This window comes from Etheostoma spectabile, chromosome 8, assembly GCF_008692095.1.
Source record: "Etheostoma spectabile isolate EspeVRDwgs_2016 chromosome 8, UIUC_Espe_1.0, whole genome shotgun sequence".
NCBI classification, from domain to species: Eukaryota; Metazoa; Chordata; class Actinopteri; order Perciformes; family Percidae; genus Etheostoma; species Etheostoma spectabile.
This window is the reverse complement of record NC_045740.1, coordinates 9,862,330-9,888,947: the sequence shown is the minus strand read 5'-3', so window position 1 is coordinate 9,888,947 and position 26,618 is coordinate 9,862,330. Positions and strand designations below refer to the sequence as shown.

At 40.6% G+C, this 26,618-nt stretch overlaps 1 protein-coding gene across 3 annotated transcripts in view; it reads right to left on the bottom strand.

Annotated features, from left to right (window-relative positions):
* ptprq (protein tyrosine phosphatase receptor type Q) overlaps positions 1-26,280 on the bottom strand; it is a 38,558-nt gene extending 12,278 nt beyond the window's left edge. For 2 of the 3 annotated variants that reach the window (XM_032523657.1, XM_032523658.1), the window contains exons 1-37: positions 25,812-26,280; positions 25,527-25,652; positions 25,270-25,414; positions 24,815-25,096; positions 24,502-24,719; positions 23,368-23,548; positions 22,709-23,083; positions 22,300-22,611; positions 21,023-21,316; positions 20,149-20,448; positions 19,222-19,352; positions 18,936-19,065; positions 18,703-18,856; positions 18,444-18,550; positions 17,691-17,788; positions 17,034-17,202; positions 16,592-16,852; positions 16,300-16,460; positions 14,193-14,304; positions 13,434-13,542; positions 12,369-12,483; positions 9,618-9,687; positions 9,294-9,493; positions 8,919-9,147; positions 8,665-8,793; positions 8,413-8,559; positions 7,975-8,138; positions 7,021-7,531; positions 6,722-6,883; positions 6,228-6,407; positions 6,027-6,134; positions 5,469-5,750; positions 5,074-5,355; positions 1,141-1,461; positions 792-1,067; positions 502-653; positions 49-190 (exon numbers count right to left, since the gene is read on the bottom strand). In XM_032523657.1, coding sequence (XP_032379548.1) covers positions 49-190; positions 502-653; positions 792-1,067; positions 1,141-1,461; positions 5,074-5,355; positions 5,469-5,750; positions 6,027-6,134; positions 6,228-6,407; positions 6,722-6,883; positions 7,021-7,531; positions 7,975-8,138; positions 8,413-8,559; positions 8,665-8,793; positions 8,919-9,147; positions 9,294-9,493; positions 9,618-9,687; positions 12,369-12,483; positions 13,434-13,542; positions 14,193-14,304; positions 16,300-16,460; positions 16,592-16,852; positions 17,034-17,202; positions 17,691-17,788; positions 18,444-18,550; positions 18,703-18,856; positions 18,936-19,065; positions 19,222-19,352; positions 20,149-20,448; positions 21,023-21,316; positions 22,300-22,611; positions 22,709-23,083; positions 23,368-23,548; positions 24,502-24,719; positions 24,815-25,096; positions 25,270-25,414; positions 25,527-25,652; positions 25,812-25,856 — 7,180 coding nt within the window. In that variant the 5' untranslated portion in view covers positions 25,857-26,280. The remainder of the gene's footprint in view (positions 1-48; positions 191-501; positions 654-791; positions 1,068-1,140; positions 1,462-5,073; positions 5,356-5,468; positions 5,751-6,026; positions 6,135-6,227; positions 6,408-6,721; positions 6,884-7,020; positions 7,532-7,974; positions 8,139-8,412; positions 8,560-8,664; positions 8,794-8,918; positions 9,148-9,293; positions 9,494-9,617; positions 9,688-12,368; positions 12,484-13,433; positions 13,543-14,192; positions 14,305-16,299; positions 16,461-16,591; positions 16,853-17,033; positions 17,203-17,690; positions 17,789-18,443; positions 18,551-18,702; positions 18,857-18,935; positions 19,066-19,221; positions 19,353-20,148; positions 20,449-21,022; positions 21,317-22,299; positions 22,612-22,708; positions 23,084-23,367; positions 23,549-24,501; positions 24,720-24,814; positions 25,097-25,269; positions 25,415-25,526; positions 25,653-25,811) is intronic. The other variant, XM_032523659.1, reaches the window with a different exon arrangement.
* Positions 26,281-26,618: the final 338 nt, after the last annotated feature.

Genomic DNA, 26,618 nt, shown 5'->3' with positions numbered 1-26,618 from the left:
TACTAAATCAGCGTAACATCCCTTGTGTGTAGAGAGTTTGCACTTTACCTGACTCATTAGTCGTGAAGGTCACAGGGCTGCTGAACTGATTCCCGTGGCCCACTCTGGTGTAACTGTAAACACTAATCTCATAGGAGCTATGAGGTCTGAAGCCCGATAGATACTCTGTGGTCGACGAACCAGAGGAATTCTACACACACACACACACACACACACACACATACACACACACACACACACACACGCACACGCACACATAAAAAAAGGACACATTACAGATTATATCATATATTCCTGTTTGCTGGAGTGGTTAATATTTTATTGTATCTGCACACATATGTGTGCAAGTATAATGTTACTGCTTAGTGATATCTGGAGTGTGAAATTAGAGCAACCGGAAGTGTGACAGTGTGTACTTTTACCGAGTGGCTCTCTGGAGTGTGTAAGTGTGAGTGTTGTTGTTATGGTGAGGTAGCTTTCGGTGTGTGAAATTAACGGTACCTTGTGTGTGACAGTGTATGTGATGAGGTCTCGGATCCTGAAGCCGTATTGTATCACAACTCCATTGGGCTCCAGAGGAGGCTCCCAGCTCAGAAGCACAGAGACTGCGGTGTGGTTATATATAGTTAGGTTACGGGGAGGGGACATGGGGCCTGAAACATAAAGTAAGATAGATAGAGAAGAAGATAGACTGAAACAGACAGTAGATAAACGTGCATAGTTTCATGAATGAATATCATCTAATTAGGATTTTAGAGAAATTTTAAAATAATCATAGCTTTCAAAATAACCTCCTTCATCAGTGTGCAGCTGCAGCAGCAGATAAGGCCCTGAGCCTTTACGCGTTGCAGCCGTAACAGTGAGGTTGTAAGCGGTGTATGGAAGTAGGTTGGTGAGGGTGAATGAGGTGTTTGGGGTATGAGATGTGCTAGAGCCCCCTGGGCCAAACACAGTCAGGGTATACTCTGTTATCTCCCCGTTGGCTTCCAGAGGGCGCTGCCAGACTATTGCGATAGAGGAGGACGACAGATTCCGGGTGGACAACAGCAATGGAGCAGAACTAGGAACTAAGGAGAAACAGTTACACAATAAATACATTAACCATACTTCAGAAGTGAATGTTTGTGACGATAAACTCACTATCATCATCCGTTCTCAGATACATTGTGCTGGTATGGTTGTAGGCTGCGCCAGCACGAGTTGCCGGAGTAACAGTCAACACATAAGGGAAATACTTCTTGAGTCTAGTGAATAAGAAGACAGTGTCAGTTGTGTTACGACTGATGGTCTTGTTAACAGCTGGAGCCGCTTGGTTGGATCCGTCTTGGGGGGCGCCGGCCTCCTGTAAGGTGAGCAGGTAGGTGGGACGGCCGTTTGGCTCCATTGGAGGGTCCCAGCTCACAATGATGGCTGTGGAACTGAAGATCTGAGCCGTCAGGTTTTGGACCGAGTCACTTGGCACTGAAGAAGGAAACAAGAAGAATAGTGTTACTATTTTTGAATACCAGTGACAACAGTGGTTGAAAACTGTGAGCATTTTGATGTGCGTTTACAGTACTATGAGGCTGTAAATTAGGACATCAATCAACGAAACACACTCCGACACTTGACGGAAAATGAACAGCACACCAGTCATCATCATCATAATCATTATCATCATCTGTCAAAAGCACAGTCATAATCATTGGCAGCACTGTGGCAATTAACAAAATCAACAACAGCACATCAAATAGAACAATACCACATGACATTCCTTTAACAATGCAGAAACACAGCAAAATAAAACAGCACAGTTAACAGACACAACAACAGTATCCTACAATAAAAACAGCTAATCCAGAGACATACAGAGGCATTTAAGAGAGAACCAAGCACATTGGAAACCTTGAGAAAGAAAGGGGTTGAGGAGTAAATACTCATCCTGTTCATCGTCTCCGTCCCTCCGAAAAAAAAGCATGGTACACAGAAAAGAAAAAAAGGGAGATGAAGGGGAAAGGGGAGATAACACTTGAGAGATCCATAAGATGAATGAGTGGATGTGAGGGGCCAGGTGTGTGTGGGGGTCTGAGCCCAGCAGGGGGCTTGGCTGTGCGGGAGAGACAAGGTGCCCTGGAGATCCGGTGCTTGGCTGAGAGTGGAGCGGCTAGAGCACAGGCAGAGATACAGAGTCAGTATGAGCACTAATCATTCAGAGACAGAGAATTCTATGTTAATAAGAAAAAATATGAAATATGAACTGGATATGACAAAGTCTGTGGCAGCTGTCTGCACCATTTTTCCCAAAATAACATAAAAACTTTATTTACACTTCACTTTTTACATTTAAATTATATTTATATTGTTTATTGATCCCCAGTGGGGAAATTACAATTTACACTATATTAGTAATCTCTACACACAGGCCTGAAATACACTCACATGCTCAGGACCTAATCATGCACAAATAGAGAGATGTCAGAGTGAGTGGGCTGCCAGCTGGACCAGCGCCCTGAGCAATTGGGGGGGTATGGTGCCTTGCTCAAGGGCACCTGGCAGTGCCCAGGAGGTGAAGTGGCATCTCGTCCAGCTACCAATCAACACTCCGTACAGGGACTTGAACCAACGACCCTCCGGTTCCCCACCCAACTTTCCAAGAACCGAGCTACTGCCACCCCAATACATTGATGCTATCAAAAAGAAAGTGCAACTGAATAATATATCTAAATGTTGGTTTCCGTGGCTCAAATGCAATTGTACCATTTGCACAAAACACATCATATTGAAATGGTTCTGCCCTCTCGTTCCCTTTTACTCTCTTACTACTTTCGTCATACTTAGCAAAAGGAAACACAAACTGGTTGTTGTCAAGGCACAGTGTCAGAGGCGGACAAAAATAGAGCCAGTTTGCCAGACAGACTGTTATCCCCTTTTACTGAAAGGCTGAAAGTCACATCTTCAATCACAGAGTTTTTATGTAATTTTTTGAGCTAAAGAGTTTTGAAAAAAGTGTGCAGACTCACCCTCCAGTAAGACTTTGAATCATTATATGCAATAATTATCTGCCATTATGTGTAGTATTTCATGTTCATTTATTTTTTTTATGTTTTTTAACCTATATACATATTCATATATACTGTATTAGTGTATGTGGGATTGTGTTAGTCTGACTGACCGTCCTCCGGTAAGAACAGGGTAAGTGGCTCGCTCTTAACCCCTCCGTCCCCCTGCACTGTGCTGGAGGTCATCCACAGGGTGTAGATTGTGCCCCCAATCAGCCGAGTTAGAGTGTAGGACAGGGCGGAATCAGGAGAAGCAGGGGCACGTAAGTCTGAAATAGGAACCCTCTGTGGAGAAAAAAATAGCATTATATTTTTATTCACACACTGAAACAGGCTTTTAAATAAGATCAAAAGTTGTGGATACATACAGATGGGTCACAAATGAAAGGAAAGTCCAACATTAAGTGGCTTGATCAGTTGTTGATCCACAACAAGTCATCAGGAAACATCTGAATTTATTTCTATGTTCTATGTTTCTCCACTTTTTTATTTAGATTTTCCCTTTAGAGCAGTGTTTTTTTTTGGGCCACTTGGGGGCAACAGAACAAGCTATAAATGCAACACTGATATATTATGGAAATATAACGTTTTTTTTGTGCATGTCTTGGCAATTACCTATGAGTAAGTATCATTGAGCTACGTATTAACGCATCCCGCACATGTATAAATAGATTTGGAGTCATGTTTGTGTCCTGACAAATCCAACATTGTCTCTCTTTTTTGGTCAACTGGTCTTAGTTTTGGTCTACACCAACTCCTGAGAGAAATATTTGCATCTTCATCTACTAACAGCTTCACTATGTTCACCAGCTAGTCACTTTTTTTCTGTTAGGCGTTGTGGAGGTAGCATACACTGAGTCCAGCTAAAAACAGTTGCCTGTTGCTGGAAGGTTAATGAGATCACTGCCAAGGAACCTACAGCATAAACAGTAAGTATCTCACCTGCTCAGCCACAGTGTTGTTATCCGAGTAGTAAATGGTATAGTGTACAATAATTCCATTAGGTTCAGCAGGTGGGTGCCACAGCAAGGTCACGGATGAGGTGGTCACATTTCCAAAAGTCACATTCCGCGGGGGGTCAAATGGTTCTGAGACCCAGGGAGCATAGACACAAAAGACACACAGACAAACATTTAGAAGACAGAAACGTCTTACTTAAATGCATAGCAAAAATATATTTTGTAGGAGAGGATGATAGAGTTATTTGTCAAAAAATTAATTAACAATCATCCAGCACCTGCATTGATGGTGTTAAAGCTGATGTAGATCAGCACTCCTCCATCTCCCAGTCTGTTCCAGCTGGAGACAGAAGCGTTGTAGCGACTCTCTGAGTCTACATTAATAACCACTGATGTCCCTGTCACATTCTGCCACAGCTCAGTCGTTTCATTCCTAACAAAGAGAGCCAGGCAACCATTTGTTGTTTTCTTTTTAAACCTTTTTCAACAGAGAGTCAAACAGACAGAGAGAAGTAGATCAAAAAACTCACCAAACTCTGACAATGTAGTAGAGAATGTCTGAATTTGCTTCAAGTGGTGGTTTCCATGACAACTCTACCTCATAGTCTGACAACTTCTTGGCATGAAGGAACTGAGGAGGTGTGTCTGGAGCTGAGATGCAGGGGAAAGACTTTCCAATAACATAACACAAACAGGAGTATGGCTTATCATCAATACAGAAACTGATGAGTGGTAAAAATATATTTGCACTGGGCAAATAAGAACCTCTGACAGCCCATCAGGAACGTGCCAGCCAGAGAGAAAGAGAATATTGCCCTGAAATTAAAAACTGAGTTAGTTGTGATGACTGTTGTTTGTGCTCCTCAGTTCTGATGGGAGACACGAGTGTCACGTGGCATCAGATACCTGTGATGTAACATCATTAGCATGAACTGAAACAGAGAGATGTAACTGAGGAGGAAAAAACGAGAGGAAAGTCAGATTTAATCAGATGCCCGTCAAACTCAGCCCTGATGTATTCGTGCAGTGCCCTGGAACTGAAAACAACCCCTCCTCCTCTCTCCCATCCCTCTCACCATCCTCCAGTGTGGTGATGTTGAGTGGCTCGCTGCTGTAGTTTCCGGGCCCAACGCGCGTGTGTGCTTGCACCATTATGCGGTAGCGTGCATACTTCCTCAAATGCGTGATGTGGATTTTGTTCGTTGGGGAGGTGAGGTTCAGGTAATGACTGGAATTCCACAGCTCCAGGCTGTAGTGGGTGATGACCCCATTAGGCAGCAGAGGAGGCTGCCAGGTCACGTTCACCTCGCTGGGACTGACCGATTCATAAGTAACGCCATACGGAGGACTGCCTGGGACTAAAGAGACAACACAAGAAGATTCACCTTTACTAAAATCTGAACAGTTGATATTGTTACTAAAGGTTTTTATATGTGTGTATTCGCGTAGGTGGATGCATCCATCAACACACCGTCCTCTCCAGAAAGCAGGTTTAAAGCATCTGACATTTGGTTGCCGTGACCATAACGCGTGTATGCCCTCACAGACACGGTGTAGTAGGAGAATGGTTTTAGGTTCATCAGAGTGATTGTGTTAGAGGAAGTGTTCATCAGCGCAGAAAAGGACTCATTCTCATATAGGACCTCATAGTGTTGAATCATCCCATTGGCCTGTTCTGGTGCAGACCAGGCCAATGTGGTAGTGGAGGGACTGGTGTCAACCACAGTGAGGTTCACAGGGGGGGAGTCGGGCTCTGTGGAAGAAAGTCCCAGAGTGTTCTTTCATTGGATAAAATGGGATTGAATTGATAGGTCAACACAATAATATCAAACAATCAAATACTATAGCTGATCAAGCATCACATTAAATATTGGTCATGCAATAATTAAATTGTAAATTTGATAAATAAATCAACTTAAATTATTTTCAACAACAGATTCAACTTTTATCATCTAATTTGTTGTTACTTTTACCACTTCTATTCAAACCCATGTTTGACCACTTGTGTTTGTTTGTGTTCAGTACATACCGTCCTCTAAGGTGACAACAAAGATGTCATCTTCCTCAGACAGAGAGCTCTCTCCCACAGCTGTAGATGCAGCTACACGTAGTTTATAACCAGTGTACTTGTCCAAATCTATACATCAGAACAGAGACATTTAGCAACAGATCTGTATTATTATGGTTATGATGACTGCATAGAGTTGTTTAGAAAAGGCAATGAATCTACCTGTTATCAATATGCTGGTAGCGTTAGTAACCCATTTCAGGGCTTGATTACTGTGCAGTTTGAGGCCATAGACAGTGTAATGTGTGATCCGCCCATTGGGGTTGAGTGGTGGGATCCAGCTCACTAGTATGGAGGTGGAGCTGATGTTTTTATAGGACACTTCGAGTACTGAGCTGGGGACTAAACAACACATACAGTAGAAGACATTATTTTGAATTAAGATTTTTTTTTTAAGGTTTTGCAGACCTTATCATTTGTAGTAACATAGTTATCATTTGTAGTAACATAGTTATAAAAAATGCTTTGTCTATTTCCAATTGTCTCTGAATATAGCACTTGAAGCAGTTCATCATATTAGATGAAGTTGATGTACGTCCATGATTCTTGCATTTTTTAGGGTTGTACACACATGGTTGAATAAACTCATTGTAGGTCACTTTGGATAAAAGCGTGAGGTAAATGAAGGTAATGTAATGTAACGTGTGAGCACTCACCCTGCTCCCTGGTCTTCTCAGTGATATTTGTTGCAGGACCCTCTCCCATTGTTGTGGAAGCAGTGACCCTGAACGTGTACTCGGTGAAGGGGTTCAGATCTGACACCAGGTAAGACAACTCCTCAGACAAAACATCCATCACCTCCTCTCTCACTGTTACACCTGTGGTATGCATGCAGACATAGATGGATACACAAGACAACACGCACACACAGGATTGATGAGCACAGATAAAAATCCTTGTATTAAGGGCTGCAGGAAGTTAAGTGAAGCAGTATTTATGGTTAGTGCTGTCCCACCTGTAGTGCCAGTAACTGCTGCACTGCGTGTTAAAAAGTGTCCTGTAACTGACGCATCATGTGTAGACAGGCGGAGCTGGCCTGGGGTCAGGGCCAAGGGGGAGGAATCTGAGGTGATATCCCTAGCATGTGATTGCCTTGTCAGCCAGGGTGGAAGTGTAGCTGGTGGTACAGAGGTAAGAGACAATGCAGAGGTCCCAGAGACTGCAGAATCAGAAGATTGACTACTTGTGCTGTATGAAACAGAAACGTAGCTGGTGCTTGACTTCTCAGTGACCATGGAGTGAGCAGTCAATTGAGCATTGGTGTTAGTGATGGGGTCAGTGCTTCTTTGTCCAGAGTATGTGAGGCTGGAAGCAGTCGCACCCGTGGGCAGTGTGCGATCAGAAATAGTGGCCGTGAAAGTTGGTGGTGAAGTAATCAGACTGAGCTCAGCAGTTCTCTTACGCCGTTGTGGATTTTTATTGACATCTGGGGGAAGTGTCTTAACTTTATGCAAACCAGTTGTATTCTGAAGGAAGAAAAAGTACATTATATAGTCTGACTGTAGTTTTTGATTTCTGGTGATTACAGTGGACATGGCTTACAGGTTGCATGTGAGTATGTTTTCTAATAATAGTCACACTGATTATAGAAATTTGTCAATTTACAGAGAAACATGTAGATTGCAAATCAATTGCAATCTTATATAAAGCTTATAAACTTTATATAAACTGTTGATGAAAAAATGCTATAGAAAAATATGTTAATATATTATGTTAGTGGTGTTTTTTAAGTTTGAATATGAAATTAATATATCATATAATCATGGCTATAAAAACATTTGCTTTAAAATGTAGAATATGTACATGAAAAAATAAGCAGTTACATTTCATCTAACTTCTTTTACTGAACAGGCTCTGATTTTAACACTGAATCTATTTTGGTAATACATAGCTGTCACATCTGGCCTACCATTTCTGCAGTAAGGGTGATGTCTTGCAGCAGAATTTCGGCAACCAGAACCTGCAGTTTGTACTGGGTGATTGGACCGTTGGGCTGGGCAGGCATTCTCCAACTCACACGGATTGAAACTGAATCCTCAGCTTCTGCCATCAAGTCTTGCACTGCACTGGGTGCTATTCACGCAAACAAAAATTAGAGCCAGAGAGAATCAAACACAGACAGAAGTACATAAAACACACCTCTACCATAAGAATATTTATTGGACTTTATTCTGTTATCTTGACTTTTTTGTAGATGTGTTGTGTTTTCATGTCCACCTTCTCCTACCAAAAAAAAACAACTAAAAACTAAATATAAATTGTTAAGATTGTTTTTATAATCTAAGTGAATTCATGAAGATTCATCTAAATGCAATATGTTAGTCCATTAGTTTATGAGTGGTCTCACCTTCGGCAGGTGTTATTATGACATCCTGAGCTGCTGGACCCACTTCTCCAGCAGCTTTGGCTCGGACAGCCACCGTGTACCTTGTGTAGGGGGTCAAACCACTCAGAGAAAACCGTGTGTCTCCTGTGCTGTTCTCATACAAATATCCTGGAATTAAGAAGAAATAGAAAATTGTATGAATTTCAATCAATTTAGAGATTAAATCTGTCTATCCATTCATGCAAGTGTATTCAAGAGTTATTATTTATTGACCTGTAGGTCCATAGAGGTAGAGTACATAGGTAAATTTTCCTGTGATTATTCCGGGAGAGCTCCAGGACAAAGAGACTGATCTAGACGTCATATTCAATATAAGGACGTTCTGTGGCGGGTCTTCTGGGGCTGCCATACACAAACAAACACAAATAATATTTTTCATTTTGCTGCAGTAAATATTGTATAGGCTAATAACAGTCAAATTCACAAATAAACAAAAGTTACGGCCTGGTTTGCCTTCACCCCCACACCTGATTCTGGCATGCGGACCATAGTTGAGGCTATCTGCCCCTCTCCATCTGAAGTGAAGGCAGACACCTCGAATAGATATGCAGTGTAAGGTCGTAGCTGATCAACTCCTACTGATATGGGCACACTCCAGGAGGCTGCAGGGGGCACGGCAGAGAGGGTGATGGGTGAAGACGATGCTGTTATCCCCAAAGGACTGAGAGTTGCACGGGACAGGATATCGGCTGCATCCTATACGTACAAAATCATATAGGACAAACACAGATTTTTATTTTTAGCCCTGTGTTGTTCACATGGTCCTATATACAATCCTGACAGAAACATTTCACAATAACAGTTCAGTCAAAAAGACAGAGGGTGACAGCGTAATGCAGTACATTGCAGTGAGGCAACGCGCCGGTCATAATGTCCTCTGCATTGACCTCCAGCATGCGGACCGTCTGCCCAGTCCGGGCATGTTTAGCCTTGACAGCGAATTTTGTAATGAGGCCATTGATGCGGTGCGGCAAGAACCAGGTAACCATGACAAAGGTGTGGTTCTGGGCAAACGCAGTCAAGTTGGTCACCAGGCCAGGGGCTGCAGGAAAATGCACACAGACATGAGTGTACACATACTCATAGACATACAATACTGTATATACACATTTACTATTTTAGATTTTGAGATGTGTGTGTGTGTGTGTGTGTGAGTGAACACCCACGGGACTCAGAGGTCTTTATGTATAAAGATTTGCTGAAGGCTCCTATTCCAGCTGGAGATATGGCTGCTACCTAAAGGGACAGAGAGAGAGAGAGAGAGAGGTTGGTTACTATTAATGATTCATTCATGTTCCTTTCAATAGGGCAGTCATCAGATCACGATTAGGTGCTAATCTTATTCAGTGATCACAACAGGAACAACACTCTGTTAGAGGTGATTCAGTGATCCCAGTAACACATGAACATCAATGATACAACATTATACACCAGGTTAACATGTTCTCAGTATGTAAACAGACCATAGCCTCTGGATTGCTGCATACATTTTAGATCTTCTCAAATGTTAAAACCGAATAAATTAAAATTAATGAAAAATAAATAAAAAATTATAGCTGCTCCGCAGCAATGGTCAGGGCCAAGCATTTTAAACTCACAGGGAAGGTGTTCAAAGCACAATGATTAATTTTGTATAAAACATGGCATTGTAACTATTGAGCTTTCAACTCTCAATCTTCCAGTCCAAAGCCAAACGCTGATCTCAGTGAGCTATTGTCCAGGTGATGACTCCTCTAGCTATTTGGGCTATATTTTATTGAGTCAGCCTGGGTTGACTCAATAACATGACTTTCCTTAACTGGAACTGGGCTGGATAAATCAACAAATTTGAATGGTAAATTTGTGGAGGACAGTCGGAAGATGAAGTCGCCTGAATTTAGTGTCAATTGAAACAAACATGTGGGATGAGATAGGTTTAAGATGTTTTGCATTTTTTGCAAAAAGTAGAATCACGGACTTCAAAATTGCTACAAGGTAACATCAGAGCATAATTTCTGCTCTACTGGGGCTACAGTTTGGCATAAGTTGCGACGTTGTAGCATATATACGGCTGATTTGGTATTGGCTATTATATCGCTACCATCAGGACAGTTAGGACACAACTCGCACTATATAAGTTTAGTGTAGGACTGGACTTATGTGCAAAGTTGTTGTGCATGGGAACATGGATTTCTTAGGAAGAAGAATAATAACAATACAGACAAATACAATAGTGTCCACCCTAATGACATGACAATAAAAAGCCAATTTAAGTTTGATTATCAGGCTAATAGAGAATTCATCTAAATTGGACAATGAGGAATGCCACCTCCAAAACTTCATCTTGAAACATCCATCTTTAGCTTTCATTTTCTATACATTTATACAAGTGTCAAGTTATTTATTGTCAGGGACACAACAATTCCAGTCACTGAAAATATTGGGTCTCAGGCTCCCTCCAACAATGCAAATTAAATTTGTATTTAAAAAATACCAACTAAAAACTAAATTAGAATCTAAGACTTAAAATATTAATTAATTAATTAATATTAAAATATAGGGACAGATAACTTAATATGGAATAAGGTAATATAAATATGTGGAAGACATTAATTGCAAATGAATAAGCGGAATGTAAACATGAATGTAGTAAATGTATAGGCATAATGAGAAGTAATTACTGTATAAATATATATGCATATATTTATAAATACAGAAATGAAAAAGTTGTAACACAGAACATACAATTAAATAAAGATAACGTCCCAGATTTAGGGTAAAGCTCAGAGGTCAAGAGTTCAAAAGTTCAAAAGTCTTATTGGACTTACTGAAGCACAATGAAAAACACTGCATCTTTAACAAAAATGTCAACTGATCAAAGAAGAAGAAAAATGTCAGTGTTTCAGATTTGTCATTAGATTAGACAGGGAATTGTCTTCTTTTTTTTTAATTGATATAAAAATGTTTCTTAATGCAAATACTGACAATTGGTAGAAAACCAAAAAATCAAGCCCAAGACCTGCATAGTACAGTCTAATGCAAAATAACATCATTGAAAACTACAGTCTAAAAAGTTCATATCTCTGCGATCAGACATTTTAAAGTGCACCATTGGAAAACCACTGTAAAGAATGGGACTGTTCATGATATTGTCTCTATTGCCTAAAATTTGTTATGGTTTTTGTAAATTACACTGTAAAAGGTGTAAATACTTAAATACAAAACAAAAAGATGTATTAAGAGAGCAATTTGTAGTGGCTTACAATGTTTATGATTTTTACCGCTCAGGTAATATTAACATGAATATAACTTTCCTAGCCTGTCAGCTCAGCTTTGTGCAGAGCTTACTGGGCCAATACACTGAAATGTAGTAATAAGATCCATGCACACACACACACAAATGCAGTATGTGCAGGTACAATCACAATGTGTGTCAGTCTCTCAGAGTCCCTTTGTATGAAGGTCACTGTAGGTTAATGAATGCTGAAAACTAATAAGCATGATCACATTCAAGCTCAGTGACAACAGACAGTGGAAATAGCCATGGTGGACCCATAGATCTGTTTACCGGATTAATAATGCAGTCAGGATCAATTACCAGTATTCAGCCAGATCAAGAGAATAGTCTGTTACAATGGGATCTGTCCACGAGATTATACGGGAGGACGGTTTATAGAATCATGCTTGTTATGAGATATACTAAGATTGTTGGTGCTTGGGTGTGGGTCTACTAAATATAAATATTTAATTGCATATATATCCAACAATAAGATCCATGGGATTTGGTCCTGTATGTTTAGGAATGCTTTAATATTTATTTTATGATGATGATTTGGTTTCACTTCTTTTATGTCTTGTTGTGTGTTATGTGTTGTTTATGTGATATGAGTTAACCAAAGTAGATTCCTATCAGCTACACCTATTTATTGGTTTCCTACCTGAATGTGGTATGTAGAACCTGAGGTGAATTCAGTAAGCAGGGTCTCGGGTACGTCCAGGTACTTGGTCACCTGTGTAAAGATGGGGTCGGGGTAGGGACACACCTCCTTGTACCTACAAGGAGAACTCAGTTTATAAGATCATAATCTTTCAGCTAACATTATACATTTATGAACAATACAAAGCTGGATGAGGGCTCTGAGCAACAGTAAGAGATTTACATTAGATTCAGGTGCAAAACTGCTGCTTGTTGAAAGAACAGTAAAATGTAAGAGACGTTAAGAACAATTACTCAAGTACTGTATTTAGGCACAGTTTTAAGGTACAGTTCCATTACCATTTTATGCTACTTCTACTCCATTATACTTTAGAGGGAAATATTGTACTTTTTGCATATTTGCTGATATTTTCATAATAATAATAATAATAATTATTATTATTATTGTTATTAGCGTACACAATAAGACTGTAGGATTTATGTTATACAAAAAATTAATCACTTAATAGGTAAGTAAAACCTCCCCCTAGATCCACTAAGACAAAATGCTTCTCATGTATTAATGTATCGGCGTTAATAAGACATAATGAAAGGGACCATTTGGCATTGCAATTATTTTTGTTACTTTAAATTCATTTAATACTTCTGTATATTTAATTAAGTAAGACTTTGAATGTAGGACTTTACCTTGCAATGGAGTATTTTTAAACGTAGTGTTACTCAAGTAAATTCCTTTATGTACATAGAAACCAAGAGCATTTTACACTAAATTTATATTCCACAAATGATACAGTATGATATTTAGTATTTTAAAATTGATATGTATCTTTGTGGTACTTCCTCTTTTTCTTAAATTTGATTTGGACATTTTGTAATTCTATCTATTCATGATCTTTTGATAACTCAGCATCTCATTGGCAGTTGCAACTGCCATTTTGTCTTGTCATAGATAAACACAACAAAGCTCTCCTAGTTTGTGAATTTGAGACTCACAACCTGTGTGGATCCACGCCAATAGACCAAAGTAAATCTGGAATCACAGTTTTCCAAGAAGCCAAACAATTACCTTATGACGTATCCGTCAATATTGTTGTCATAATGTGGCATAGTCCAGGAGAGAAGAATACCATTAGAGCCCACAGCCTCTCCTTCTAGGCTTAAAGGTGGACCAGGAACTGGAAGACAAGAATGGACGTATGTGAAAGAGAGAAAGAGAACAGAGCCTTTTCACATCCTATATTCACTCCATCTACTGTGTTTATTACCAGCAATGCAGCAAACATCCAAATCAGATAGTTTGTAATCACAACTTCTGCATATGAGAACTCAACAGGGACACAGTAAAGATCTAGAATAATAGTGTTGTTGTCTGTGGGGGACTGATCCTCTGAGTGTGTGTGTGTGTGTGTGTGTGTGACATAGAGAGAGAGAGAGAGAGAGAGAGAGAGAGAGAGAGAGTTAGGCCAAACTGATGAATGAGGCCTCACACAGCAGTGGCATTTTCCTGACATTCACTACAGATCCATTCATCTCTGGGTTCAAAAGCCTGGGCTTAAGTTACCTACGAGGAATTAAACAGGAAAGAGAGTATAGCCCCCCACACACACAGTCACACAGTTACTGTACTAATTCCTTTCCCTCAGTGTGCGTGTGTGCGTGTGTGTGTGTGTGTGTGTGTGTGTGTGTGTGTGTGTGTGTGTGTGTGTGTGCTATACAGAGACTGAATTGAACACCAGAGGGCAGACGAGAGCTTGATGGCACTTAACACCCAAAAACAAAACTAATCAAAACAACAACAAACAGTGTTTGCATGTGCACGTCTCACCACTCTCATTAGTAGTGATCATGCGGCTGACTCCAGGGCTGATGTTGGAGGAGGAGGCTGCTGTGACCGTTACACTGTATTGTGTCCTTGGACTAACATTTACCACATCGGCCTGTGAAAACAGAAAAACACATAATGAGTATAATATTATTGATCAGTGGTTCCCTAGTCTCTATCCTTAGCGTTCCACTTCCGGGATTGCCCCGGTGCTGCAGGAAATTCTGCCGAGTGCATGTATATTCCGTTTACTTCCACTTTCTTTGTGTTGGAATTTTAAATCAGTGGATTTATGAGGACTATTGTTGACTCTTCAGATCTCTGCATGGTAAATTGAGACTGATAACTAGACTATCTGTCCAATCAGAGTTTTCTCTCGCACAACTATTTTGCAACAGCTCTGTGCAGAGTTTAGCACCGCCCATGATGATTCTGATTGGTTTAAAGAAATGCCATGCTATATCCCCGAATGCTATGTGGAGTAGCCAGACCTTCCTTCAGAGCGCTTTGGAGGAGGGTCTGGCAAAGCGAGACTAGTGGTTCCGCTACAGCTGAAGTATCACTTCAACAAAACCACCCTGTAAAGTTTCAAATGTGTTTTTGTATAATTGATTTTAAACTGGATGCCACTTAACACTGTTTATTATAATGTTGCGAGCTGGGTAAACAATAAAAAGTGTATACTGCTCAATAAAATATAAGAGAATGGGAAAAATGAAAAAAATCACAATTTCCTAAAGGTGATATCTTCTCATTACTTGTTTTGGCAATTGTCATTTGTTATTGCAGGTTTTACAGCATTCATCTTTAAATCTCCCCAAATAGAAGCAAGAATAAATCTAACAAAATTTGTAAAAATATGCATTAACGCTAAGGGCACTCATCCTTCTGGAAATGCATTTTATTATGTAGCCTATGAAAGAATCACCACAAATCTATTTGAAGAGAAACCTTAAATCCTCAGCCATCTTTATCAATATGAAGGTGGGTGGTTGTGAATGGATAACAGCTTGTTTCTGCTCACAGTTGCACTTGTTTGTATCTTTTTTAGTTTATGTCTGCGTGACAGTAGAACAGTGTTGCCTGTGTTGCAGTCTTCTGCTTTACTGTGTGTTGCAACCAATATTTGAACCCCTGACATTAGTATGTTTCTATGGCAATGAGTAATACTAATACCTTATGTTATCTCCCAGAAATATGACCAAGCATTTTAACAGTCTAACAGTCTGTAAGTGTGAAATGTTCTGTATAACTGAGTGGAAAAAACATCTATGTGCACAGCAATCCCGGATATTGAGTGTTGAATTCCTACCTGTGAGTGTACCTGTCCCAAACAGAGTATGAGCGAGAAGAAGGCCATACTGTGTAGCAGAGTTAGCTTTATATTATACAGAGCAGGTTAAAGGCCTCTCCAGTAGAGCTGCATCCAGTGTTAGTTCACAATCTTTAGCAGTAGTCTACAGGTAATCCACTGAGCTGAACAGGAATAACTCCAGGTCTAGACGTCTGTTAGTGTCATGAGTAAAGTTCACTTGGTTAGTTGTCCAGGTATTGGATATTAACGGCTCTTGGTCTTGAGGTATTCCAAAAATCTTTTAGTTAACCGGGAAAAGGGAGTGGGTCCTCTCATTAGCACGAGGCTAACGTTTTCCCTCTGGTCTGTTTCTCAAGGGAGAGCTGCTTAAGCAAATGAATGATTCAGGGTTGAGCTCATGAGGCCAACTTAATAAATAATGAGATAAATTACTCAACTCTGTGCTCTGTGTGCTCTGTGTTTGTGGTGTGTAAGGTTACATTTTGGGGGGTATCTGACACCTGGCAGTCGGAGACGGTATGGGGCAGGACTTGAATGTTGAATGGGAGGAGAGATGTTTTTGTGTGTGTGTGTGTGTGTGTGTAGTTTGTACATTCAGTATCATAACTCATCTGCAAGTCTATAGCTCTACAATGCCAGGCCTTTTCCCTTTTTACTGCTCTTCATAAAACTGCATTGATTGTACTAAGGTGAACTGTACTGTCCTGTTGTCCAAGGGTAGGAGAAGTGTAAATTCAGAAATGCCCTTGTTACTGCATTTAAGCAGTGTGTGTTTCATTGTGTATGTGTGTGTACCTGAATGTATCCGTCACGTGCAGGGTGCACTGTGACTTTTCCCTGGTTTGGTAGCAGGTTGACTTTGTAATGATCCACACACCCCGCCGCCTGCTCCCAACGTAGCGAGAATGCACGTGCAGACACACTCACGACACTCACTCCGTGCACACGGTCTGGCACTCAAAAAGCACAGGAAAGGGAGATATGGAGTCAGAAAGGTGGAGAAAGTTCAGTAATTTAACGAAAAGGCGACCAGGGCAGGTGATAATAAGTGGGTGTTGACAGGTGAAGCCCTTTAATTATGGTCTACCTGTAGTCACAGTCAGAAAGGCAGCGCTCCCTGCTGTCACTCCTCTCACTCTCTCAGCGCTCATGTTGTAGCTGCAGCCATCCACCAGCCCTGTAACCACGGCAACTCGCTCCTCCTTGGCTACGGTGAGTGTGTTTGTGATTGAGGTGTTGGCCACAGTGACTTTGTGAAAGTCAAACTCTCCAAACGCACTGTCCCAGCTCACAGAAACAGAAGAAGAGTTCATGTTGTCTAAATGAAGGGCGCATATTCCTGCCGGGCCTGGAAAACATTTTTTGCAATTTTCCACCTTTAGTGTGCATCGCTTAGGCCACAATTCAATTATTTATTTGTATGTGTTACGAGTACAGAAGGCTCTAACTGCTTTTTCTATCCTGACAGTCCAGTGCTTTCAGAAACACTGTACAGAATTTAAACCTGTGTGTTTGTGTGTGTCTCTTACGTGTGCTGAACTCTCTGTGGACTGCCTGACTGGTGTCTGAGCCCAGCACACTATGAATGCTGACCCCGTAGTCTGATCCCGGGATCAAATCCCTGATCTCATAACTTGCCCCTTGAACAAGCACCTCAATCCATGATTTCCTGTCCAAAGACCGCAGGCCAAAAACAAGCTGAGAAAAAAAGAGACATCTTTAGAGTCCTTTTCTGGGCTTGGAAAAAAAACAATTCAAGTTTTCATGACTGGCTATGAAAACATGACACTTTTTGGTTTGACCAATTCTGAATGTATACTATGTCTTTCATTTATTTCTGTTGGTTTGTATTGTGCATGCATGTAATGTGCTTGGTCATTCTTCCTGGCTGTGGCACTACAGAGGTCATACATCTTTAAAGGGGTTGGTAACCAAATCTGTGGTGTGCTGACAATGGCTGCTAAGTAACCGGTAACAGGTGAGTGCAGAACCTTATGCAGGTGGCCTTCTTTTACCTTGAAAAAAAAAACCATTTTAGGTAATGTGTGTGTATGACAAATGACAAGGAAGGCTGCGCATCATTACGCACATCTGTCTGAAAGTTACTGCAGCGTACCAGCCAATAATACCTGTCTCTATTTCTGCGATTGTTACTTGGAACAGGTGCAGCGGTATACATGTCTTACCTTGTACCCGTCCACCTGTCCTGGTGGTGGTCTCCAGGTGACAAACACAGACGTCACTACTTGCTCTGAAAGAGCCACTTCCTGTGGCACATCTGGGACTGGAGACAACATTCCCATTAGCACGTGAGGCCACGTACTCACACATTATCATCGTCATCTGTCACTCTGGGTAATACACATGTGAATACAGCTGTGAGGTTAACTTTTTACATACTTTATAGGTTCACTTTGAACAACCAGGGAAAGATACTGGGGGCAAACTTTTAGAATAATATAAATTATTTATTTGGTATATGTAATATGTGGAAGTATAATATGCATTATCCTTGTAAAATCACTGTTCAACAGCATTAAAAGCAAAGCTTGAAGCACACGCTTTATCTTTTAGCTTGTCCCTCTATGCTTCACAGCTTGTGCCCTAATTTGTATTTTGACAGTGATTTATTTCAAACGGCCATCCTACTTTGGCACAATATTGCAATACAATGTTGTCAGTGAAGCAAACTAAGGCTGAAAACAAGTACAGAAATAATTTCCCTTATTGCCTATCATGGTTTATATTGGAACCTGCACTCCTTACAGAAATATATATTTCCTTTATACTCTTACTGTCTTAATCTATTATGTATTTTAGGTTGTATTTGCATATTTCTGCTCTCTTCTGACCGGCTACATTCCTTTTGAAATTTCTACATTATCTCTTCCTCCTACACACAAACGGGTACTGCATATGTCTTAAACTCTTGAACTTACGAGTATGGAGAATCATAGCAACCGGTTTACTCCTTCTTTCCCCGCAGGTGCTAATCACTTCAATTGTATATTGACTTCCGTAAGCGAGTCCTTCAAAGCTGTAAGATCTGTGAACACATACACGTCTAGCAGTCAGTGTTTTTAAGCACAAGCTTAAATCAATCCATGTTGCACTTGCAAAGTTTTGATCTGGTTGTTGTAATTCCAGTCTCATAAAACTGTAATAATGTGTGCACTTGTTGACAAAAGTGAGACTGACCTGGCCTCTTGAGGAGAAATGATCAGCTCTTGGCTGTATGTTTTGTTTTTGATTGACAGGATGAGTCCACTCGTAACTCCCCTGACCACACTCCAAGAAATGTGTATGGATGACATGGTTTTATTGACAAGAGACAGCTCCACTGGGCTGGGAGCTGGTGTATAAAAAACATTACATGGAGTTACAAGTTAGAATGGAATGACTGAGTAGTGGGTGGATGTGTGTAGGGTTACCTGCAGTGATGTTGATGGTGACAGGGGAACTGTCTGTGAAGGACTCCTTCTCTGTTCGTACTGCAAAGTGGTAGAATCTGCCTGGAGTCAGATTAGAAAACGTTGCACTCTGACTAAACACCTTCTGCACCTGTAGCATGACGATATAACCAAAGAGCCTTATTATTATTCTTACAGCATTAGTTAGAATGGAAGAGGGGAGGTTCATGTTTGACAGATAAAACCATGCTAACTACTGGTCACGATGAATCTCAGGGAGAAAACATGTTTTTGTTTTTCTTTTTACCATGTGTGAATGGTCACAGTTCAGGCAGATGACCTCGTAGCTGAGAGCCTGACCTTGTGCTGGATCCCAAAGCAGCTCTATAGATGAATCTGTCACCACACCTTCCCTCACTCTGATAGGAGGAGCCAGGCCTAAAATCACAAACCATATCCCACAACACATACTGTAAATATTTCTGTAACATGCTGAAAATACTTGTTAACTTTGTTTGGGGATATTTTAAAAACCTCGGAATTATGTGATGATGCCTATTCATATTTTTTAAAGATCTGAATCATTGCAGTATAAATGAAATGAATTTGTCTTCACGTTTTACAAATGCAAACATAACACTCATTAAATATACTAATAACTTATAATAACACAATAGGCTAATGTAACTTTTTTTTTAAGATGATATTGATTCTTCTCTCTTGGCCACATATCCTATTTTAATTTAGGAACATAAACAGAAGAAAATGTTACTGGCTCAAAACAAGATACAATATCTATCATACAATATAACATCTGTCTTATAGTATGAGGCCTGACCTACATGGTGTTGATTTGTGTGATCACTAATTGTTGAGTTATCAAGAAAAATCTTTAAACAAATACCAAATAGTTAACCAGTGAAGTGATGCCAGTATTATGGTGGAATCTAATCTAATTTATCTACTAATCCAAAAAAGATGTGAAAAAGTACTTTGAATCGATGCCAAATGAGGACCCCTACAGTAGTGCAATTTTTAACAGAAAAAGTGAGGAAAGTCCTTCTTCAGGTTACAATACAATAACATGACCCACTAATTTGCGAGATCATTACAGTGGCCCAATGTTTTGAAGCTGACACATTTAAGTTAGAAGCATTCCTAATGTGTCTTCTGCCACTGGCGATTTGCCCAGTGTGTGCATTGTTATGGGCTAGTATTTGCAGATGTAACTCACTTGTTCTAACGGGGCGGGTGTAGTAAGGTGGTCCTATCTTCTCTCGGCTTGTGCTATACACTCGGAGCTGGTGCTCTGATCCTGGTATGAGGTTGCTAAGGGTAACAATATGAACACCAGCAGGGAGGGAGTACCAGTCACATGTGTCCCCACACAATCCCTCACACAAACTGTCACACATTCCTGGACAAACACACACTTTCACCCCATCAATTAGACCCAGCGGTGGATGCTGGATGTACAGTTCTGCAGAGTCCGTGCCCACTGAAAGAGAGACTGCTACCTGAACTGGCATTGGATCTACAATGAAATAGGGAGAGACAGAGACAAAGATAGTTTACTAAATGACTAGTATGGTAGAAATGACTGTCTACATTGTTGTACGTTGTACGTTATGCTCACACATAACAATATCAGGCACCCATAAGAACAATGAAACATGTTTTGCTTACAGTATGAAGCTTCGGCTTTCCAAATTAGTCAAATAAAGTTACAGCCTTTTAGTAAAAAAAAAAAAAAAATCCTCTTTTTATTTCTATCTTCCCACTGCAACATAACAGGGAAACACAAAGAAGGAATTTTATTTTGATAATGCTGCAACTTTTCTTGATACCCGCTGGCTACCTCAGACGACTGAGGCCGCATTTTAGCTTTAGATACAGTTTTGAACACATTTGTGCACATTTGATTTTGTCCCGCAACACATACATTTAAAATACATTTGGAGGGAACATTTTACTGTTCAATATGAACAGGAAGACTGATTACAGCAACCAAACTGCTATCAATGTTCATATGGGCCTGACAATTGTTTTAAGACTGACTAGAAAATTGTGAACCTACCTTTTAAAGGCAAAATTGTTGTTTCTCTTACCTGTGGTGTGTATAATACAGGTCCTCTTGCTCCTGTCTTTTCCCCTTAAAGAGACTACTCCAACTTCATATGTCTGACCTGGCGTAAATGTACCCAAATTAACACACACAGACTCATTCACCCAGTGAGCACCAGAACTGGACTGGTTTATCCACAGTGAGGTTTGAGCAGAGTTGATGAGTGGGTGGGATGTGATATAATAACCATCTGGTAGGTCATCAGGTGAACTGGTCCAGCAGACTGTCAGATTTCCTGTCGTGCTCAACACCTCCAGTCCATGAGGGGCCCTCACCGCTAAGAAGCACAACAGAAGAACGTTATTTAGTTGTCAGCTACTATAACGTGGGTCAAAGTAAAGTTATCTGCATAACACAATTATGCATGCTTTTTGTTTGGACAATTACTGAGATCATACTGTACATTAAAACATCTCCAATTCATCTACTTTGGTTGACAAAATAAATCAGCAAAGTTCCATATACTCACAATAGACACAATGCAAAAAATCTAAAAAGGGAAATGTTATCCTCTCAATAACAGTGACACAAATAAGTGTGTAATTGACACTTTTGATCACAGACGCATCACATAAAATGTCCATTACAGCAAGGATCAAGCAAATAATAACAAATGAGTTGATCTGATCCGGACAATTTACTAAGTAAAAGAAAGTTCTACTAAACCCACTGGCTGGTCCTTTGGGGTGAATATTAAGATGTTTAGCTTCTTACTCAAATCACAATTTCCAATTACAGTAAATCTGCCGTATTTATCTTGAGAGGATGTCACCTCACTTTTGACACCTTGTAATAAGTTGGTGTTGCCACCCAGAATTGAAGATACTAGTTAAAATGGCCAAAATGGCCCTAATTTTCAAATGTCATTAAAGCTTTCATCTAAAAACACTGGATTATAAATATAAAATACAAGACGTTACAGTGTTCATCCAAACACCTTCATCAGTTGTTTAGTGTGCACAGGAAGTAACTCTGGTCTTAATTCACAAGGCAGTCACATGATCTCATGACATGAAGTCACATGACTGCTAAAATGTAGTCCATTTCTGTTTTAAATAATACCTTCCTAGATTTCCCAGAAATTGAAATGAATCATTAACATTTTTACATAAACGGGTAGGAATATCACAGGTGTAAATAAGAATTATAGCAATAACAGCTAAATGTAATTTAATTTCCTGTTTCGGTATCATTCATACTTGACTCACTGTCCTGTTGCCATGGCTGCTGTGAAAAAGGCCTGTTACTGTACATGCTTACCTGTCGGTACAGTCACAGGTGCCTGTCCACAGCTCTCTATCCCATGCTGGGTGACTGTGTAAACTTCCACCCTGTATTCCCTGTAAGACTCCAGCCCTCCAATCACAGCAGAGTATGACTGCAGCCCACCAGTCTCAGATAACCTGGAGATATTGGTCATTCCAACTATTCTCTCTTGTCTTGAAGACATATCCACATAGCGCACAACAAATGTCCATCCAACCCTGAACTGTGCATCCATCATCATCCAGTGGACACTAATCTGACTGACGCCAACAGAGCCAACAGTGATATTTTGAGGAGGAAGAGGCCCTGAAAGAAAGAGAACATAAATATTTTAATTCTTATCCTTAAGCACTAGATGTTGTTTGTCCAACTTATGTGTGTCACAGGATGTTAGCAGACTCACTAGTGTATGCTGTCCGTGTTTGTCCCAAGCTCCAGGCGGAGCCAGCAGGATGAGAGGCTCGAAGGGTGAAAGTGTAGATGCTCCCAGGGGACAGACCTGCCACAGTTACCCCTCGGGAGGAGAGGGAAATGGGAACCCTGACAATTTTTGTAATACTGCTCTGACTCTGTGTCCTCTTTTTGTCCGTTGACTTCCTGCTTCTATCTTCTTCACTCTGACCTGACTCTCCATTTGTCTCCTCCTGGTACTGGAGGAATATCTCAAAAGATGAAAGATTAAGAGAGTTCAAGGGTGAGAGGTCACTCCAATGAAGCTCTACATGTTGCTCTGTCACCTGAACCAGGTCAAAGGAAAATGAGACAGGGTTTGGAGGGGCTGTGAAAGAGGGAGAAGCAGAGTAAAAATCATCGCAACTTGAGAAGGAATGAGGGAAGTGCTCACATGTTATATAGTTTATGTTAACTAGTATTTTGCATTAGTTATTTACCCTGAGATTGAGCAATATCATGGGTAAAGGGGCTGTGGTGTTGCGAAATGTTATAAAAGTGCGTTGATCATTTTAACTAGTGATATTTTAAGAACAACTCTTCAAAATGGCCAAACAATGTGTGTGCATTAAATGCAGTGGTCAATAAAGGTATATTACACAAGTTATTTACTCTGGCAATGGCAGATGAAGGGTAAGGGGATGTTACAGAAGAATGGAGTAAGAAAGTATCCTGGCCCTGTGGTATTCCTCTGAAGGGCAAAACAGTCTGTCTGATTGGCTGGCAGTAATGACATCCTGGTGTTTGTCAGGTTATAGACCGAGCCATCAGACCAGCGAAATTGTCCCTCCTCCTGTAGGGCGACAAATGAGAGATATTATGCACTGTGGCGCATACATGTGACAGACATCACCAGCTCACTGTCATTAAAGTATCAAAAACAAAACTCCTCTTTAGGGAGTAAATGCTGCCATGGAGCTTTTTCTGGTATTTTATTTTCAGATATACTCCAACATGTGATGACCTTACTGCAGGCTTTGGTCTAGACAGCCCAAGAGAAAACTGTCATATTGTTAGTTTGACTTGGATAGGCTGGCTTTTTAAATGTTATTTGTATTTATAAGACCTGTATTTTCTTCTTTTGTATCTTCTTTTTGTATTTTCAATTTCTGTATTTCTTTCTTATTTTCTTTCTATTCTACACAATCATACCTCGCAAAGAGAATTCACATTTTACACCTCATTTTTGAAGTAAATTCACAATACATTTAAAACAATTTGGGCCATTTTCTTAAAACGTCTTCAAACAAAGACTTCATCATTTTCTTTGTCATTTCCTTTGTAAAGGTTCCTCTACACAAAATGTATTTACATTTTTTTTATTTTCTTACAATGTGCACGCTATAGAAGTGTTCTTTAGTGTTGACAAAATGTTATGCAAGGAAGTTTAATTTTACTGAAGGATATTTTCAAATCTAATGTCCTGCGGTTAACTTTCCACATATTGCTCCAAAACCAATAACTGCTGAATTGCTACAGGATGTATAAAAAAAGCATGCACTGTTTTGTAAATACTTAATCACAAGGTTTTCTTGACAATTCCCTATTTAGATTAGTAGCTACAAGGTAATTTATGAATATTCATAAACATTGTCAAATGTGATCCGTTGTGAGAAAAAGTAATTAAATAAAACATTATGCACATTTTCAAAAAAAACATTAGCTATTGTGACAATGGAACTGGAAAGTGACAGTACAAAGTAATTATTTATGAAGGCTCAAAAATCACTTTCACCAGAAAGCTACCTTCTGGTCATTGAGTCCGGTCCATAGCAGCAGCAGGTTGTTGTGTCTCCGCAGGTGAGAAGAAATGAAAAGCAGATCTTCCAGGGTCTGCAGGTCGGCCAGGTGACTTCCAGCTGCCAGGCCACTGCAGTGGTGCTGGGCATCGCTCCAGGTCAAACCCTTCCTTCTCACAGTGTAGCAGCTTCTCCCATCCGCCAACCAGTCAGGGGGGCACTGAGCTGGAGACAGAAGTACTCATCATCAACTAATACAATCATTTTTAGGGCAAATTGTGGTCATATGATGGATTGATTGTTGCAAAGCAAATGTGTACCTGTTTCCATGCCACTGCTGAAACTCTGCTTTAAGGTCATATTAAGGTGTTTAAGGAATGTAGTCACCACAACTTTGGCCTTGAAGCGTGTGCCAGGCTGGAGACCTTTCACTGACCAAGAGTTTGCCTCTGACGAGTTTACGTTGAAGATGTGTGTGACAGATTGTGTTTGAGTGTTGTATAGACTCAAGGTGGATACACTTTGTTGTCTGTGAAGTCTCCAAGTCAAGAGAGCAGTAGTCGTCGTGCTGTATACCTGAAGGGACGACGGGGAGACTGGAACTGAACACACATACAAAAGCGGAGTAGAGAAAAGATGAGAGATGTTAACATCAATACACATTATACTGTATAGTACCAAACACAAATCAATGAACATTATACAGTACCAAACACTAATCAAGTATGTTACTTTTCTCCATCTACACTGGTATTCACAGTTCACAGACACTCACTGAAGTGAAAAGCCTTTGCCTCGAGAGTAGTATCCTTTCTGCTGGCTCTCAGGGTGATGTTATATCCTCCCGGGTCCTCAACCAATCGCAGGGACATTTTGCAGTCAGGGGAGCATGCTGAATGATTAAAGGGCTCCATATACATCTGCAGAGACGTGGCAATTAGTTTAGTTCTCGAAATAAATAAGCTCAAACTAATGAAACTAAACCAGAGTTGTATATGTGCATTATCGCCTGTAGCCTACTAATGTTCTTACCAGCTGGTTACTTGCAGTCCTGCAGGTGACTGTGTAGGTGTCTGAATCTTTAGTGGAAGGGAAGGAGTGAAATACAACTTCAACCTCAACAGGATTTAAATGCTGTTCACAGGTCAGCAGGACCACCTGAGGAGGAGGAAAGTAGTGTCACAGGAAGCCAAACATCCTATGTAGCCTACCTTCAATACAAATTCAACACATTTGGCAAGTTAGATAAGCATGATGCACATTGAATATAAACTGCTTTATGTACAGGACTGAAAGTTGTGCAGGCCTTTCTCTTACCTGGCATAAACTCGCAAGTAACCACAGACGCTCTGTTCCACCCATTGGAAATGTCACTCATCTCATCAAACAGTCCTTCAAGCAGTCACTGATCCACGTGGATACATACGGTCACTTCCAACGCGAGAGACAGCTGATCATGGGTGTGCTTTCAGTCATTGGTCGGCTCATAAATAAACCCGAGACACTTCCCCTGTGCGTAAACATCGCTTGTGGAAAGTCCCAAACTATTTGGCTCGCTGACGTACAGCTGAACGTCAAAAACTTAACTGTTTGAAACTTCTTAAGACTCGAAAATGCTTTGAAAGTAAATTACATAATCCTGGCTATCTCAAATCATGGGGGAAGCTCCATTTGTTTGGACCTTGTTTTAAAGTTGAGCGTGAACTTTGAATTTAGCGCGCATTAAAAGTCAACGTTCAGTGGCTGTTTCCTCGAGAAGCAAACCCTTATGTGAAGGAGACAGTCTGCGTGTATGTATGTAGAGAGAGAGAGAGAGGAGAGAGAGAGAGAGAGAGAGAGAGAGAGATTGTGGATGTATGAGTACAACCCAATTTGTTCTGGCTCTTTGTTGGGATAAGAGCAGTTCACCATGGCAACCACGGGCACACGGCCACTCCAGAGCTATAGGCTCCTGATGAGAGAGGTGGGGGAGGATGGGGATGTGGGACATACTGAGGGGAGACGTGGTGGGGCTTTGTGGGAAATTGAGATGTGCTCAGTTGGCAAAGCCACCAGCCAAACGCCCCTGTGTGACCAACCGTCAGTCACAGCAGACATGTCTAAGATTATGTTTCCAAAACTCCT